The following is an 18,353-nucleotide window of genomic DNA, read 5'->3' as shown; positions in this document are numbered from 1 at the left end:
TCTCCTAATCTTGCTATTGAGGGAGTGCAGCGAAGGTTCACCAGACTGATTTCCTGGATGGCATGACTGACAGATGAGGAGAGACTGGATCGACTAGGCCTGTATTCACTGGAGTTTAGGAGAATGAGGGGGGATCTCATAGAAACATATAAAATTCTGACGGGACTGGACAGGTTAGATGCAGGAAGAAGATGTTGGGAGAGTCCAGAACCAGGGGTCACAGTCTAAGGATAAGGGGTAAGCCATTTAGGACCGAGATGAGGAGAAATTCTTCACTCAGAGTTGTTAACCTGTGGAATTCTCTGCCGCAGAGAGTTGTTGATGCCAGTTCGTTAGATATATTCAAGAGGGAGTTAGATATGGCCCTTATCGCTAAAGGGATCATGGGATATGGAGAGAAAGCAGGAAAGGGGTACTGAGGTGAATGATCAGCCATGATCTTCTTAAATGGTGGTGCAGGCTCGATGGGCCGAATGGCCTACTCCTGCGCCTACTTTTTATGTTTCTATCATCCCTTTAGCCATAAGAGCCACATCTAACTCCCTTTTGAATATAACTAACGAACTGACCTCAACAACTGTCAGTGAAGAAGTTTCTCCTCATCTCGGTCCTAAATGGCTTACCTCTTATCCTTAGGCTGTGACCCCTGGTTATGGACTTCCCCAACATAGAGAACATTCTTCCTGCATCTAACCTGTCCAATCCCATCAGAATTTTGTGTTTCTATGAGATTTCCTCTCATTCTTCTAAATTCCAGTGAATATAAGCCTAGTCGATCCAGTCTTTCTTCATGTGTCAGTCCTGTCATCTTGGGAATCAGTCTGGTGAACCGTCGCTGCACTCCCTCAATAGCAAGAATGTCCTTCCTCAAATTAGGAGAGCAAAACTGTACACAATATTCAAGGTGAGGCCTCACCAAGGCCCTGTACAACTGTAGTAAGACTTCCCTGCTCCTATACTCAAATCCTCTCGCTATGAAGGCCAACATGCCTTTTGCCTTCTTCACTGCCTGCTGTACCTGTATGCCAACCTTCAATGACTGATGTACCATGACACCCAGGGATCGGTGTTGGGGTCTCAACTATTTACAATCTATATTCATGACTTGGATGAAGGGACAGAGTGTAATGTAGCCAAGTTTGCTGATGATACAACGATGTGTGGGAAAGCAAATTGTGAGGAGGACACAACAAATCTGCAAAGGGATATAGACAGGTTAAGTGAGTGGGCACAAATCTGGCAGTTGGAGTATAATGTGGGAAAGTGTGAGGTTATTCACTTTGGCAGAGAAAAAAAAAAATGCAAATTATAATTTAAATGGAGAAAAATTGCAAAGTGCTGCAGTACAGAGGGACCTGGCGATCCTTGTGCATGAAACACAAAAAGTGAGTATCAGGTACAGCAAGTAATCAGGAAGGCAAATGGAATGTTGGCCTTTATTGCAAGGGGGATAGAGTCTAAAAGCAGAGAAGTCCTGCTACAACTGTACAGGGTATAGGTGAGGCCACATCTGGAGTACTGCATATAGTTTTGGTCTCATTTAAGGAAGGGTATACTTGCATTGGAGGCTGTTCAGAGAAGGTTCACTAGGTTGATTCCGAAGATGAGGGGATTGACTTATGAAGATAGGTTGAGCCTATACTCACTGGAGTTCAGAAGAATGAGAGGTGATCTTATCATAACATAGAAGATAATGAGTGGCTTAGTAAGTTGCAGTGAATGAGAAGACATAAAAGGTACGCCCACAATGGTGAGGAGTGTGAAAGAAATGGGTTGGACATTGCAGGGATGCCTTCTTCTTAGGCAGCCACCCCCGGAGTCGAAGATGACTTGCTTCCACACTAAAATGATTTCTAAGGTGACTGATGAGACCAATGCTGGCCAGGTCCCGAACTCATTTTAAAGGCTGGAAGATGCATGTGCATGAATTATTTTAATGTGGGGTGGCCGTTGCACACCAGCTATCAAATGGACTCGACAGAATAAGGTCCAATGGCAAGATGATCCAAGAGATTGGAGACCGAACACACACACACACACACATACACACTCGGTCTCCCCTCTCTCCCTCAAGCTCCCAATGTAGGAAGCCAGGTGTAGTGATACATTCCTCACACAGGCACCATGCACAGTGGCTCCGTGAAATATCTATGGGTTCCCACTGAGTATGAGGATTTATCTCCTGAATATGGAATGATCTCTTAGACTATCAGTGTGTGCATTATTTTAATTGTACAATTACTTCATTCAATGTTTTGCCGATGTACTGATAGAGATTAAGATTGAGAGATAGTAGGTGAAACCTTTTTACACAAACTAATGATATAAATAACGGAATATAGTATAGAATAAGAACATAAGAAATAGGAGCAGGAGTAGGCCACACAGCCCCTCGAGCCTGCTCCGGCATTTAATACAATCATGACTAATAGGATCATGGACTCAGGTCCACTTCCCTGCCCACTCCCCATAACCCCTTATTCCCTTATCAGTTAAGAAACTGTCTGTCTTAAATTTATTTAATGACCCAGCTTCCATAGCTCTCTGAGGCAGCGAATTCCACAAATTTACAACTCTTAAGAAATTCTTCCTCAGCTCAGTTTTAAATGGGTGGCCCCTTATTCTAAGATTATGCCCATTAGTTCTAGTCTTCCCCATCAGTGGAAATATCCTCTCTGCATCCATCTTGTCAAGCCCCCGCATAATCTTACACATTTCGATAAGATCATCTCTCATTCTTCTGAATTATAATGAATAGAGGCTCAATCTTTCCTCATAAGTCAACCTCCGGAATTAACTTAGTGAACCTTCTCTGAACTGCCCCCAAAGCAAGTATATCCTTTCTTAAATATGGAAACCAAAACTGTAAGCAGTATTCCAGGTGTGGCCTCACCAATACCCTGTATAACTGTAGCAAGACTTCCCTGCTTTTATACTCAATCCCCTTTGCAATAAAGGCCAAGATTCCATTGGTCTTCCTGATCACTTGCTGTACCTGCATACTATCCTTTTGATGTTTCATGCACAAGTATTCCCAGGTCCCGCTGTACTGCAGCACTTTGCAATTTTTCTCCATTTAAATAATAACTTGCTCTTCGATTTTTTCTGCCAAAGTGCATAACCTCACACTTTCCAACATTATACTCCATCTGCCATATTTTTGCCCACTCACTTAGCCTGTCTATATCCGTTTTCAGATTTTTTGTATCCTCCTTACACATTGCTTTTCCTCCCATCTTTGTATCATCAGCAAACTTGGTTATCCAAGTCCTTAATATAGATTGTAAATAGTTGGGGCCCCAGCACTGAACCCTGCGGCACCCCACTAGTTACTGATTGCCAACCCGAGAATGAACCATTTATCCCGACTCTCTGTTTTGTTAGTTCGCCAACCCTCTATCCATGCTAATATATTTCTGCAGTTAAAAAAATATTGTAAGACTGCGCAAAATGGTGACAGTGTGTCTGTACAAAAGGTTACATAGAATTTTACAGCACAGAAAAGGCCCAACAGATCTGTCGCTGTTTATTCTCTACATGAATCTCCTCCCACTTTACTTCATCACACCCTATCAGCATATCCTTCTATTCCTTTCTCCCTCATGTACTCATCAAGCTTCCCCTTAAATGCATCTATGATATTCGCCTCAATCCCTTCATGTGGTCACAAGTTCCACATTCTCACAACTCTGATTAAAGAAGAATCTCCTGAATTCCTTCTTGGATTTATTGATGACTACCTTTTATTTATGACCTCTAGTTTTGATCTTCACTGCAAGTGGAAACATTTCACAAGTCAAGTCAACCCTTTCGAGCCCCTTCATAATTTTAAAGAGCACAGTGTCAGCTGTGGCTCAGTGGGTAATACACTTGCCTCCGAGTCAGACGGTTGGAGGTTCAAGTCCTACTGCAGGGACTCAAGCACAAAAATCTAGGCCGACACTCCAGTGCAGTGTTGAGGGAGTACTGCGCTGTCGGGGGTGCCGTCTTTCGGCATTAAACCAAGGCCCCCGCCTGCTCTCAGATGGATGTAAAAAGATTCCATGGCTCTATTTTGAAGAGCAGGGGAGTTGTCGTCGGTGCCCTGGCCAATATTTATCCCTCAATCAACATAACAAAAACAGATTATCTGATTAACGGAGAATAACCTTTTCTTTAAAAAGTATTTTGAACGATTCATAAGGGATGCCTTATGGAGCTGGTGTTGGGTGGTGCTAACCTGGCTCAGCATGTAGCAGTCAGGGTGTACAGCGTGAAGTGAAGTAAATGTGGCCATGTTGAGGCCATCCCTGTGTACTGTGCAGCATTAAGTGATTGCGGAGAAGGTTGGTGTTGTTGGTAGTGATACTGGTGTTGGGGTTGATCGTGGTGGGATTCTAAGGACCAAGGTGAGATTTTTGTGTGTGTTAAATAAGGGCACCGATGATGCTGGATAGATGGCAGGGAGATTGAGATGATAGATGCACCCGATCAATGGTGAGCGAGGTTGCTCCAAGAAGGTGACTGCAAACACTTCCAAAGTGCATACAGCTCAAAAATCTTTTCCAAAACCTGAAGATTTGAGCCTCTGACATTGGAAAATGAACAGCTGTGAAATGGTAGCTTTTATATCACTTCTGTAGCTGTCAACTAGCCAAAGCAATAGTCACTGAGAACCCGACTCCATTTACCTGGTGAAACCTGAGGGATGGCAAAGCCGTCAAAAAGGTTGGCAAAATTGTATGTGCCTGCTTTTAATCCTCTTAACTAGCATTTAAGTACCTTTTAATGATGTTAATTACCTGTCCTGCTGCTTGCTGTCGGGTCTGCTATCCGAACGCAGTACTGACAGCTGAGAAACTCTCACGGAGGTGGGTTCAGAGCGGGATCCTGACCCGCTGTCAATCACGGCCATTTTGACAGCGGACCCACCTCCAAACCCGCACTCGCGGGGTTGGGAAGATTCCTGCTGTTCAGTTGGAAACTGTCTTCAACTGGAGGTAAAAATATCCAATCAAATCCTCGCCTTTTGAAACTGGCTGAGGTAGTGAATTATTTTTTATATTAAGTTACTAAAAGACAATGCAACAGATACATTTAAATCATACAGTATGAAAAAAAAAATTGCTTCAAACCTTACTTTGGGCATTGGAAATTTGAGTTAAGGAAAAACGGAATAAACTTTTCTTTAAAAAGTATTTTGAATGATTCAATTGCTTCATCATTAAAGTGTGACATCAAAATGATTACATATTATGATCCCATTATAAATGTTTACATATTGGTTCCCATTATAAATGTTGGCATAAAAGGCATTACAAGAAGCAATGTTTATGACAAGAAGTGTGCACTATGCTCAATATTTTTAAGATACAAATCTCGTGGCATCGTTCATAGGAGGAACTGAAATGTGGTTTCTTACATTTACAGCCGTCCTACCGCATCCTGAACACAACAGTTCACCAATTACTCTAATGCAGCAAATTTAATGAAGCAATGAATTATGTGACTGACACAAAGTTGTAATACTACGCACCTTACTGATACTGAAACATACAAGCCTCACAATATATTTGTAATACTAATTACCTACCATTTACAAAACTTGCTTAAGATGCAAGTAACTGTTTCATGAAAATCTCTCAATTCTATTCTTTGAATGTCTGTCAGTTTCTTCTTCCAAATTGGTTAAGACTTCAGGAACCACTCAGGGAGTATTGAGGGCATCTGAGCTGGGGTACTCTTCAGGGAAGAGGAGTTCTGGGACTTCAGCAGGGCTGCAGTAAAAATCAAAAACTGCGGTCAACGCCCAAGACAACCCGTGAGCAATGCCACAGGAGACTGACTACTACATTACATTGAACTGAAACATTCCCAGAGCAATTAAAGCTAGCACATCTTTTAAGTACTGCATAATAAAGGTGACTAACTAGAATATAAACAAAATATTAGTATGCTAGAAATGTCAGCAAAAATCGCCTTGCAAAATACACAGGAATAGATTATAAAAATCCTTGGAAAGTAAAGTCTTTTGTAACAGAAAAGGCCTGATGCATAAATTTTTTTGTGGTAGCATGTGGGTTCTCAAAAAAAAGCTTCATGCAAACCTTATTTTATTATATAGATTTTAAACTGCGTTTATTAAGGTTTTAGATCTTTTTAGCTTAGCAAATTTAGCAGCTTGATATAGTATCCATAAGCACACTGTACGTCCAAGAACAGTGGTATTCAACTTTTAGCTTAGTATTTAAAAATAAGCATTACGACTCAAAAAATAGGAGCATGTGTCACAAATGCATAAGTTACAATGAGTAAGTTACAGTCAATCTAATGGAGTTATTCTGAATTACTCATACTGACAAGTCTGCAGTGGAATAATATACCAGTAGTTTCCACTCCTATGATACATCAACACTAGATAGGTAAGTATATGTTTCCAATTTTATTGCAATTCAAAAAGATACAAAACCTTTTGTTGAGAATCCAAACAAACATCGAAATATTAGAAAAGGTGAAAAGTTAATGTTCATACTTAACTTTAATTTCTCCTCTCCTCTCCCAAAATCAGCCACACACACATCTAATGACAGGATGCGCTGGTGTTGCCAAAACATACATAACTTTTTTTTTTAAGATTACAAACTATTAAATACCAAAAATAAAAAAGGCATTTATTTGATCCCAACTATCTGGTAAGAATTCATTGGGGTTTTTTAATTGCTTAATCCTGAAATGAGAAAGGGGAACAGAACATTCCCACCGATGAGGTTACTTAATCGACATCTACATTAGAAATATTTTCTGTCAACTTCATTTCAACTTTAATATAAATTCTTATGTCCACAATTATAATAGAAATTGCCACTGCAGCATCACCACTGGCAGGAGGGTGTAATTACAGCATGACAAGTTTCCATAGAAGCATAGAATGATGCAGCACAGAAAGTGGCCATTCAGCCCATTTTGCCTGTGCTGGCACTTTGAAAGAACTAACAATTAATTAGTCCCACTTCTCTGCTCTTTCCCCATAGCCTTGCACATTATTCCTTTTCAGGTGTTTATCCAATTCCCTTGTGCAAGTTATTATTGAATCTGCTTCCACCACCTTTTCAGGCAGCGCATCCCAGATCACAAATTGCTGCGAATATATATTATATATATATATTTTTTACTCATGTTGCCTTTGGTTCTTTTGCAAATCACCTTAAATCTGTGTCCTCTGCTTATTGACCGTTTGCCATTATAAACAGTTTTTATTATTTACTCTTATCAAAACCTTGCTTAATCCATCTCATTTTCACTATGGATGTCCAACACACTTGCATCCCCCACCAGGATGGCCTGAGGGTGCTCCGCTTCTTCCTCGAGTAGAGGCCCAACCAGTCCCCATCCACCACCACCCTCCTCCACCTGGCTGAACTTGTTCTCACATTAAACTTCTCCTTTAATTCCACTCACTTCCTCCAAATTAAAGGTGTTGCTATGGGAACCCGCACGAGTCCTTTTCGTGGCATATGTGGAACATTCTTTGTTACAGTTCTACTCGGGTCCCCGCTCTCGCCTCTTTTTCCGATACACTGATGACTGTATTGGTGCCGTTTCCTGCTCTCGCCCTGAACTAGAACATTTTATTCACTTTGCATCCAATTTCCATCCTTCCCTCACCTTCATATGGTCCATCTCCGACTCTTCTCTTCCCTTGACCTCACCTGTCTCCATTTCTGGGGATAGACTATTGGCAAACATTCACTATAAGGCCACTAACTCCCACAGCTACCTGGACTACACTTCCTCCCATCCCACATCCTGTAAGGACTCCAGTTCATTCACCCATTTTTTTCACTCATCTGCTCGAACGACGCTATCTTCCACACCTCGGACATGTCTTCCTTTTTCCTCAACCAATGATTCCCCTCCACCATGGTTAACATGGCCCTCGACAGAGTCCATTTTATTTCCCACACCTCTGTTCTCACCCCTTCCCCTCCGTCTCAGAACCATGACAGGGTTCCCTTTGTCCTCACCTTTCACCCCACCAGCCTCCACGTTCAACAGATCCTCCTCTGCCATTTCCGCCACCTCCAGCATGATCCCGCCGCCAATCACATCTTCCCCTCCCCTCCCTTCCCAGCATTCCGAAAAGGACCGCTTCCGCCGCGACACCCTAGTCAATTCCTCAGTCACCCCCGTGCAAGCGCAGGAGATGCAAGATCTGCCCTTTTACCTCCTCCATTCCCACTGTCCAGGGCCCCAAGCCCTCCTTCCAGGTGAAACAGCGATTTACTTGTACTTCTTTCAAATTAGTATACTGTATTCGCTGCTCATGATATGGTCTCCTCTACATTGCAGAACACCTCAGTTTAGTCCGCAAGGGTGACCCCGAGCTTCCGGTAGCCTGTCAGTTTAATTCTCCGCTCCACTCCCACTCTGACCTCTCGATCCTCGGCTTCTATGTAAGCTTGAGGAACAGACCTCATCTTTCGTTTAGGCACTTTACAACCTTCTGGACTCAACATCAAGTTCAACAATTTCAGACCATAACCTCTGCCCACATTTTGTTCCTTTTTCAAAAAAAATAAAAACTACACCACCTTCCCCCCCCACCTTTTTATTTTCATTTTGTTTCTCTGTTTTCCATGGCAGCTGGTAATTATTCTGCCATTCACACTCTATCTAGACTCATCTTTTGCTTCCTAACTTGTGCTATTACCATCTCAATTCAGCCCATCATCCCTTTTGTCTCTTCTACCTTCCACCCTATAACAGACCTTCCCTTTTGTTCTTTCCACCCCCCCCCCCCCCGCCTCCAGTCATCTCCTTTCAAGGCCCCAGCATTTCCTTAAGAATCTGTTACATTTCGAACTATTGCCAGTTCTGACGAAGGGTCATCGACCGGATACATTAACTCTGTTTCTCTCCACAGATGCTGCCTGACCCGCTGAGATTTCCAGCATTTTCTGTTTCCACCAGTCCTTTTTAATGTTCTCTTGAAGTCTATTATCCTCCTCATTGTTTACTATATTTCTGAGTTTCGGGTCATCTGCAATATTTTAAATTATGCCCTGTATACTTAAGTCCAGATCACGAATATATAATATGAAGAGCTGTCATCCTAATACCATCCCCTATATACTTCCTGCCAATCTGAAAAACACCTGTTCACTATGACTCTGCCTTCTGTCCATTAGCTGTGTCAGCTGTGGCTCAGTGGGCAGCACACATGCCTTTGACTCAGGAAGGTTGTGGGTTCAAGTCCCTCTCCAGGAATTTGAGCATTAAAATTTAGGCTGGCACTCCAGTGGAGTGCTGCACTGTCGGAGTGCTGTCTTTATCAGTGCTATGGATGAGAGGTTTCGTTATCAAGTGATGATGAAGCCGTCCTGTAAACCGGAAAGTGCGGGTTCAACTCCTGTCTGCGCTTTCATACAAGTGGCCTGTTGTTCCGAACAGCTCATAATTATCTCAAGTTTGATGGAGGGCACTCTACGCAGGAGTTCTCCCACTATTTATCGGGGACTTGGCCTGGAGAGTGGTGCACGGAGCAGTGCCGTGCAATAAATGTTTAAGCCGGTCACGGGCTCCCAGGCCGCCTGCAATTTCTGCGGTCTGGAAGAGTCCGTGTTCCATGTTTTTATCAAATGCACGAGGTTGCGGCCCCTGTTTTATTATTTAAAGGGGCTGCTCCTGAAATTCTGGCTGCACTTCAGTCCCACATTCCTGATCTATGGGCACCCTGTGCGGAGGGGAGCGGGTAGGTCCGAGGGCCTCCTCGTAGGACTGCTCCTGGGCACGGCCAAGGGTGCCATCAGCCGGTCCAGGCAGCGGGCGGTCGAGGGGGTCGTTCAGCCTGACTGCCTGCCTCTCCTCCGCGCGTACATCCGCGCCAGGGTGTCCTTGGAGATGGAGCACGCGGTGTCCACCGGTACGCTCGCGGCCTTCCGCGAGAGGTGGGCGCCGGAGGGACTGGAGTGCATCGTTACCCCCGGCAACCAAATTTTAATTTGATTTTATTTATTTTACAGTTTGATTTGTTTTAATTGCCGGTTTTAGTGTCCCCCTCCCCTTTTGTAGGGGGCACTTGTAGAATTAATGATTTTATGGCCCCCCCAAATTTTTTTTTTTTTTTTTTTTAAGTCAAAAAAAAAACAAAAAAACAAAAAAAGGACAGTTTGAAAAATGTTTGGAGGGTCCCCCAGATTGGGGGGCATTTGATTTAATGTTTATTTCTTTATCCAACCAAAAAGAGTTCTGTCCATTAGCCAATTTCATATCCACACAGCCACAGTCCCATTAATCTCACGGGATTCAATTCTGCTTACAAGTCTATTATGTGGCACTTTATCAAACACATCAACTGCACTACCCTCATCCACCCTCTCAGTTACTTCATTAAATAACTCAATTAGATTAATCAAATACAATTTGCCTCAACCAAATCAGTGCTGGGTTTCATTTATTAACCCATATTTTTCCAAGTGCCAATTAATTTTGTCTTTAAAAGTTTCTCCACCACTAACATTAGGCTGATTGGCCTGTAATTGCAGGGTTTATCTTTTGAACAGGGATGTAACATTTGCAATCCTCCAGTCCTCTGGCACCACTCTCGTATACAAGGAGGATTGAAAGAATGTGGCCAGTGGCTCTGCAGTTTCCAGTCTTACTTCCCTAGGATGCATCCCAACTTTTCCCAGGTAACTTTTCTACTTTGAGCGCTGCTAACCTTTATCTATTTTTAATCCTATCCAATTTCTCTACTACCTCCTCCTTTACTGCTACATTGCAGCATCCTCTTCTCTAGTGAAGACAGATGTAAAGTACTCATTTAGTACTTCAGCCAGGCCCTCTGCCTCTATAAATGTGTATATCATAAATTATAATGGATATACATGAAACAAGAACAATGTATGACTTTAAAATGGAGCATGAATTACATCTGTATGCCCTGGCCCACTTATCTCCCAGTCTCTAAGCTTGGTCTTGGTACCCTGTGTGTAACTTATCTAAAATGTTGACAGGCCTGCTAAAATGAACTTTAAAAAAAAAGCTACTCTACAAAAATAGTGACCAGTCAGAACATAATCAATACATTAAGGTAGAATCACTATAATCCTGACAAAAACCACCTTGTAAAATGTAGTAACAGAAAGGTGTTCAAAACGCAATTAGAAGAATTGCTCTATCAGGTACCACACAAGTTGCGAGGAGCAGTGGTGTCGTTGCCGGGGCCGGAGTAGAGGAGCGAAGGGGTTGTGACCCAAGAGCAGCACAGCATGTAACAGCGGGGTCAGGGCCCAGGGATGGCGTAGCACGGGCCAGCAGCGAAGCAGTGAGGCCCACAATGCATCCTATGAATTCCAAGGAGTATGTGCGTGCCCTAGCCGTGCAGCAGAGCTTGATCTCCAGTTGTCTTGGTTAACCCTCCCCACTGGACCAAGGCCTTGCTCTGTCTAGCTCATGTGGCGGCTGGCATGCAGCAGCCACTCCACGTTAATAGAATTCATGCACAGGCATCTTCCACCCTTCAAGATGAAGCTCATTGAAACACCCGTGAGCTCATTCCCGACACGAGGGACTGACTAATACTATACTTGAACCTGGGGCATTCACCACTCAAGCTGATTGCATTCAGTGGTCAACATGCTCAAGAACCTGTTTGACTTTGTTAGGTGAGGGAAGAATGAAGTTAATTTCCCAGATGGCTCAACAAAAAAAGTGTTGTGATTTGCTGCTGTGTGAACAAGTGGATGTTTTGAACAGTTTGAAGGAAATGATTCAAAAGCTAGTTGCACATAATCAAGGCATTTCTGAATCTGTGTTCCAGAAATCTACACGGCATGAAAAACTCACGAGGCACGAGCATTTTGCTTTAATTTTTTTAAAGATGTTATACTTTATTCGTCCTCATTGCAAGATGTTGTATGAAATTTAGTCAAATAAAGGTTGTTATGCACTGGACCAGCCTTGATTTTTTGTTACTTTCCGCTTAATAGAAATTCCTAATTTGCGAGATTGTCCCAAACGGTCATTATGTATCAGGTTTTACTGTACATCAGGCCTTTAATCAGAACATTAAGAAATTCTGAAATAGCACTTCTAAATATGTACTTGTGTTTACCTCTTCACTTCAGCCCTTTGCAAAATAATTTGATATTTGTACAATAATGCTTGGCTTTGACAAGCTCAATTTTCTAATCTCTACTATACCAAAAATAAGGAAAGGAATTCTAAATGACTGCATTTAAAACTCAAGATATTCCTTCTTCCTCCTCTGCAAAATACACACACAATGCAACTGGTATTTGAACACATTTGGGCTTTAAAATCTGCACATGAAAGAAGTGCGCAATATTTCCAAAAATGGGTTGCAATTCATTCAAACATACTGTCCCAAGGAGTTGTAGGCTCAGTTTACATAATCATATAGCAAGCTGATTTCAGTCACAGGTGCCAATTAGACAACAAGCACAACAACTATAACGCATCACCCTGAGCTTCCAGTGGCTAGTTTCAGAATGGCAATACAGAGCTCTGGGAAAAGATGCCAGCACGTCACCTTGGTTGTGCAGAAATAGCCAGAAACAGTACCTCCAAAATAAACAAAATAAATGCTCTTCATTTATACATTCAGGCTTGCGATTCAGGCTTCTTCAGATATTTCAACAGAGAAAACGCTATGAAAAACCCAAACTTCCTATCAACTGAAGCACGACCTTGTGTAAAGTAATCTGGGACAGCTTGCCCCAAGTGAATACACTTGTCTATTGCCTCTGGATTTAGAGGATATTCACGACAGGAGCAGCAGCAACAACTTGAATTCATAAAAGCATCTTTAACGTAGCAAAACGTCCTAAGGCGCTTCACAGGAGCGTTATCAAACCAAATTCGACACCGAGCCACATAAGGCGATATTAGGGCAGATGATCAAAAGCTTGGTGAAGGAGGTCGGTCTCATGAGGAAAGAGGGGCACTTACTGCATGATAACCATGTGAAGATTTGCTATTGGCCCAGAAATCCCAGTTTCTCCTTCCTGCAGGTGTTCGAATGGATTTTAGAAAAAAAGATGCCCACCAACCCTGAAGATGCTGCGGCCACGCGAGATCCCGGTCCCGAGACCTCTCCTGACTGCACGTCGCAGCACGTGCACGTCAGCACATGCGCAGGCCTGGAGCTGGAATCACTGGCTGCCCAGAGCAATATTAAGTGTTGTGTATTCTCATTCATCATAATGGGAACTCTTAAGTAAATCTCGCAATCTTGGCCTTGCAAATATCCTCGCTCCCGATATGCGCAAGATCTGTCAAGGCAGAAATTTGACAGATCGGAAAAGCCGGTTTTCAGCACATGCACATTGTGCGCTGAAAACTGGCTTTTCCTATGCCTTCCCGGGTCCGTAGAAACTCCGTACGGACCCGGGGAGACCGGGATTTCCAGGCCAATATTGCCTTGGACACAACCAGTGTGTAAGAAGCTGTCCAGACCTGTACTGTTTATAACTGCGGCGAGTCTGCAAGGCAGAGAGCTGTGGGGTTTGCCACAAAGTCCCCACCTGCTGTGAGTGTGAGGCAGAAGGAAGTCCCTTGAGTGACGAAGAGATAGGAGAAGGAGCAGAGTGGTCAGAGGGCAGGAGGAGGACACAGCCGGCGAACGGAATGGAGAAAAGAGCACAAGAGCCAGAAAATTGCAGAGCAGAGAACAGGATGGAGATGGTGTAAAACATACCAAGTACGGTGGAAAAGGACAAAGACAGAGTGGGGGCAGCACGGGTCAAGGGCAGAGTTGAGCCATAATATAGCTCGGCTCACCCTAAAGAATTGGTTGCCAGTGGGGGGAGCGGAGGTGGGAACAGGGTGTGGGGTAAGTGTAAGTACTCCAAAGAAAGATGGGGAGTCAGACATCTTGGGCAGCAGGAGGGGGCAAGACAAGGAGTGTGCAAGGGGCAGCAGGAAGAAAAAGATGCCGAAAGGAAGCAAGATAGATAAAGACGCACCATTGTCCTAGAGAGAGAAGAAACGGGTCAGCAGTGGAGACGAGACCGAAGGGAGCGGCACTGTTGGAGAAACCGTTAGAAAGACTCGAAGGGACATTATGTATCTAACGGGGAGCAGGGACGGGAGATTACAGAAGAGCTCGAGTGTGAGGAGTCAGAGGAGGATGGAGTCATGGAAGTGGGGGGCGGGGTGGCATCGTGTGGAAAGAGATAGGTTAGTGAGGGGCAGATGGAGGGAGATGGGGCAGCTCCTCAGCCTAAACCTAATGTAAGGAAGAGGCTGAAATGGCAGGGAAGGTTCAAACAGGAGATGAAAGAGAGCCGGAGGCTGCACGAGAAAGCAACAGCTGCCCGAAAAGCTGGGAAGGACCATGAGAGGAGGAGGATTATCAGGCACATTTCCTTTATTCAGAGCCTTGATTATATTGGTCTCGATTAATGTGAACGGACTGGGGGGGGAGGGAGGAGGAGAAGGGGAAGAAATTGCAGCAGTTGTTGGTGTTTTATCTGCAAGAAACCTTTTGGGATGAAGATATCCTAGAAAGAGTTCTGAAGGTTTGGTTATGATCAATTTTTAAAGTACAGTAGAGGAATAAATGTTGTAGAGATAAATTAAGACTTTACGTTTTGATTTTAATGTGTTGGAGGAACAGCTGTGCAGAGTGGCGGAAAGCATTTGTATGATACAATGGAATGATCACGATGTTGTAAATGTTTTTAATGTTGAAAATGTTTTTAATGTTGAATAAGTTACATATGTTTTTTTTTAAATGGGTAGCACACTCGCCTCAGAGTCAGAAGGTTATGGGTTCAAGTCCCACTCCAGGGACTTGAACACACAAATCTAGACACTCCCATGCAATGCTGAGTGAGTGCTGCACTGTCGGAGGTGCCATTTTTTGGATGAGACGTTAAACCAAGACCCCATCTGCTTTCAGGTGGATGTAAAAGATTCCATGGCACTATTTTAAAGAGCAATGGAGTTATCCCGGTGTCGTGGCCAATATTTATCCCCCAAACAACATATTAACTGGTCATTATCATATTGCTGTTTGTGGGAGCTTGCTATGCGCAAATTGGCTGCCGCGTTTCCCACATTACAACAGTACCTATACTTCAGAAGTACTTAATTGCTTTGAGACGCCTGGTGGGAGTGAAAGGCACTATACAAATGCAAGTCTTTATTTTTATTCAATGAGGCAACAAAACAATGACTTGGCATTGGCAAAACATAAATCTTTCCAAAGTAAATGAATAAAACTAATCTTCTCTAGGTCATTAATGTATTGTGAGTAAATTGAGAGCAAAATAATCCATGCTGTTTGTAAAGCACTTACTAAAACCCTGTACAGAGAATCAAATAAAGCCAACTGTGACAGATTGTTGAATGTTGGGCATTTTCATTCTCAACCATATTCAAGTAAATTGGTATTGACTGAATTCCTGGACTTAATTATTTGATTACTGTAACATGCTGGAAACTGCTTACAAAGTCAATCAAACTTGCTGTAAGTATTTTGTAAAGGAGCAAGAATACTTCAGCAATTTACAATGGCTCACTAAGTTTAAGATGTAATTTTGCTAACCATCTTGCTTCACACTTAAATGCATATGTGAACATATAAACAACCATTACAAGCAGAATTTACATGAATCCATGAACTGAAACGTACATGCATTGCACTGTTCGGACTTAAGTATACAAAACTGCCTCTTCCAATTGTGTACCCTGGTATATTCAAGATTGGAATACAGAAAACTGAACGTGTAATCACATCTAAAAATTATTTTGCTTATCAGTAATTTGCATGGCAGCCACCACATTGTCTCTTTAGCATAGACAAAACAAAATAGATTTTAATGGGACAAAACCTACCAGTATGTTCACTTATCTTTCTTGGATTTATACGCAATGGTTCTGGCTGAATACCCGTTGAAATTGTCACAAACTCCCTCAATGCCCAGTGAGTAGCTGAGCCATAAAGATCAGGAGTATTACCAGTTTAATCCCCAGTTTGTGGTGAGTTAGTTGGTCTCAGTCAAGAGAGAGGTAAATGTGATACAATTAACCTTAGGACCCCTAGATAAAGGAGGGAAGAATTTACTAGGATTCATTCCTGCTCCAATGATACCTCCTAAAAGTGTACGTGTGGAGATCAGCTTAAGGGTCTGGGGGCCCAAGCGGTGATCGGAATAGTGGAGTGACGAGAAGAGTTACTGAGATTTGGGGCGAGATAACGTCCCAGGTTGGTGTGAAGAAATTTAAAATTGAGGCCAGAAATAGGCAAGCTTACCTAACCCACCTCTGAGCCAAACGGGGAGACTTGAGAAATGAACAGGTGAGAGAGAACCATAAAGAGCAGGAGAGCAGGAGATTGAGGGGGGAAAAGATCTAAGCTGCATGCTAACCCATCTGAGAACTCAGCAAAGAGAAAAAAAACGGAATTAAGGAATAAGTTGCTGAGATAATTTAAAAGGTGAAAAAAAGAAACTTAAAAAGTTGCAACCGGCATGGAAGCTATTAGCTTCCGTGTCGGGAAAAATAAAGCACAAGATTTGCTGAGTGAAAGGAACCTTAAAGAATGCTGGAATTTCAGTTGGTGAGAAAGTGTGTGTTCGTGTGGAAGTTTCCTTGACTATAAATGTTTAAGAAGTTACAGTATTCCTTGTCTGAAAGTCTGTCTTTAAAAGAAAGCGTCGGTTAGGTTTGTTTTAACTACACCCACTTTTCTGTGCGTAGACCTAAAAGCCACGTAATTCTTTGTCATCATCATACGCAGTCCCTTGGAATCAAGGAAGACTTGCTTCCACTCTTAAAATGAGTTCTTAGGTGGCTGAACAGTTCAATACGAGAACCACAAGTGGACAGGTTTGCCGCACGTTCTTTCCACTGCCTGCACTGGATTTCTGCATGCTCTCGGCGATGAGGCTCAAGGTGCTCAGCACCCTCCCGGATGCACTTCCTCCACTCAGGGCAGTCTTTGGCCAGGGACTCCCAGGTGTTAGTGGGGATGTTGCACTTTATCAGGGAGGCTTTGAGGGCGTCCTTGTAACGTTTCCGCTACCCACCTTTGGCTCGTTTGCCGTGAAGGAGTTCCGAATAGAGCGCTTGCTTTGGGAGTCTCGTGTCTGGCATGTGAACTATGTGGCCTGCCCAGCGAAGCTGATCAAGTGTGGTCAGTTCTTCAATGCTGGGGATGTTAGCCTGGTTTAGGACGCTAATGTTGGGGAGTCTGTCCTCCCAGGGGATTTGTAGGATCTTGCGGAGTCATAGTTAGTGATATTTCTCCAGCGACTTGGTGCCTACTGTACATGGTCCATGTCTCTGAGCCATACAGGAGGGCGGGTATTACTACAACCCTGTAGACCATGAGCTTGGTGGCAGTTTTGAGGGCCTGGGCTTCAAACACTCCTCAGGTGGCCGAAAAGCTGCACTGGTGCACTGGAGGCGGTGTTAAATCTCGTCGTCAATGCCTACTCTTGTTGATAAGAGGCTCCCGAGGTATGGGAAGTGGTCCACATTGTCCAGGGCCGCGCCATGGATCTTGATGACTGGGGGGCAGTGCTGTGCGGCAAGGACAGGCTGGTGGCAGACCTTTGTCTTACGGATGTTTAGCGCAAGGCCCATGCATTCATACGCCTCAGTAAATACGTCGACTATGTCCTGGAGTTCAGCCTCTGTATGTGCGCAGATGCAGGCATCGTCCTCGTACTATAGCTCGACGACAGAGGTTGAGGTGGTCTTGGACCTGGCCTGGAGATGGCGTAGGTTGAACATCTTCCCACGGGTTCTGTAGTTTAGTTCCACTCCAGCAGGGAGCTTGTTGACTGAAGTGGAGCATGGCAGCAAGGAAGATTGAGAAGAGGGTTGGGGCGATGACGCAGCCCTGTTTGACACCGGTCCAGTCGTGGATTCGGTCTGTGATTGATCCGTTGGTAAGGATCACAGCCTACATGTCGTCGTGCAGCAGGCGGAGGATGGTGCCGAATATTTGGAGGCATCCGAAAAAGAGGACGACGCTCCATATACCCTCGGTCGACAGTGGCAAAGGCCTTTGTAAGGTCGAAGGTGGTCATGTATAAGGGCTGGCGCTGTTCCCTGCAACTGTTGCACTGCAAAAATCACGTCTGTTGTGCCCCGCAGGGGACAAAATCTGCACTGCGACTCTGGGAGGAGCTCCTTGGCCACAGGAAGACGACGGTTGAGGAGGACTCTAGCGACAACTTTCCCAGTGGCTGATAGCAGGGAGATTCCTCTGTAGTTGTCGCAGTCAGATTTGTCCCCTTTTTAAAAAAAAAATGGTCACGATCACTGCATCTCCGAGATCTCCCGGTATGCTCTCCTCCTTCCAGATGAGAGAGTGGAGGTCATGTATTTGCGCCAAC

General features: G+C 43.8%; 1 protein-coding gene across 5 annotated transcripts in view; it reads right to left on the bottom strand.

The window, feature by feature from the left end:
- Nucleotides 1-18,353, bottom strand: part of ppp2r2d (protein phosphatase 2, regulatory subunit B, delta) — a 111,668-nt gene that overhangs the window by 73,552 nt on the left and 19,763 nt on the right. Inside the window, exons 2-3 of one of the 5 annotated variants that reach the window (XM_070876779.1) lie at nt 5,573-5,756; nt 4,782-4,973 (exon numbers count right to left, since the gene is read on the bottom strand). The exons of 3 other annotated variants lie outside the window; for them this stretch is intronic. Coding sequence is in view for 1 of the 2 variants with exons in the window: in XM_070876778.1 (XP_070732879.1) it covers nt 5,573-5,575 (3 nt within the window). In the remaining variant the exon portion in view is untranslated. The remainder of the gene's footprint in view (nt 1-4,781; nt 4,974-5,572; nt 5,757-18,353) is intronic. One more of the 5 variants, XM_070876778.1, reaches the window with a different exon arrangement.

This window comes from Pristiophorus japonicus, chromosome 3 (assembly GCF_044704955.1).
Source record: "Pristiophorus japonicus isolate sPriJap1 chromosome 3, sPriJap1.hap1, whole genome shotgun sequence".
Taxonomy (NCBI): domain Eukaryota; kingdom Metazoa; phylum Chordata; class Chondrichthyes; family Pristiophoridae; genus Pristiophorus; species Pristiophorus japonicus.
Note: the sequence above shows the minus strand (reverse complement) of the source record. Positions and strands in the feature narration are given on the sequence as shown.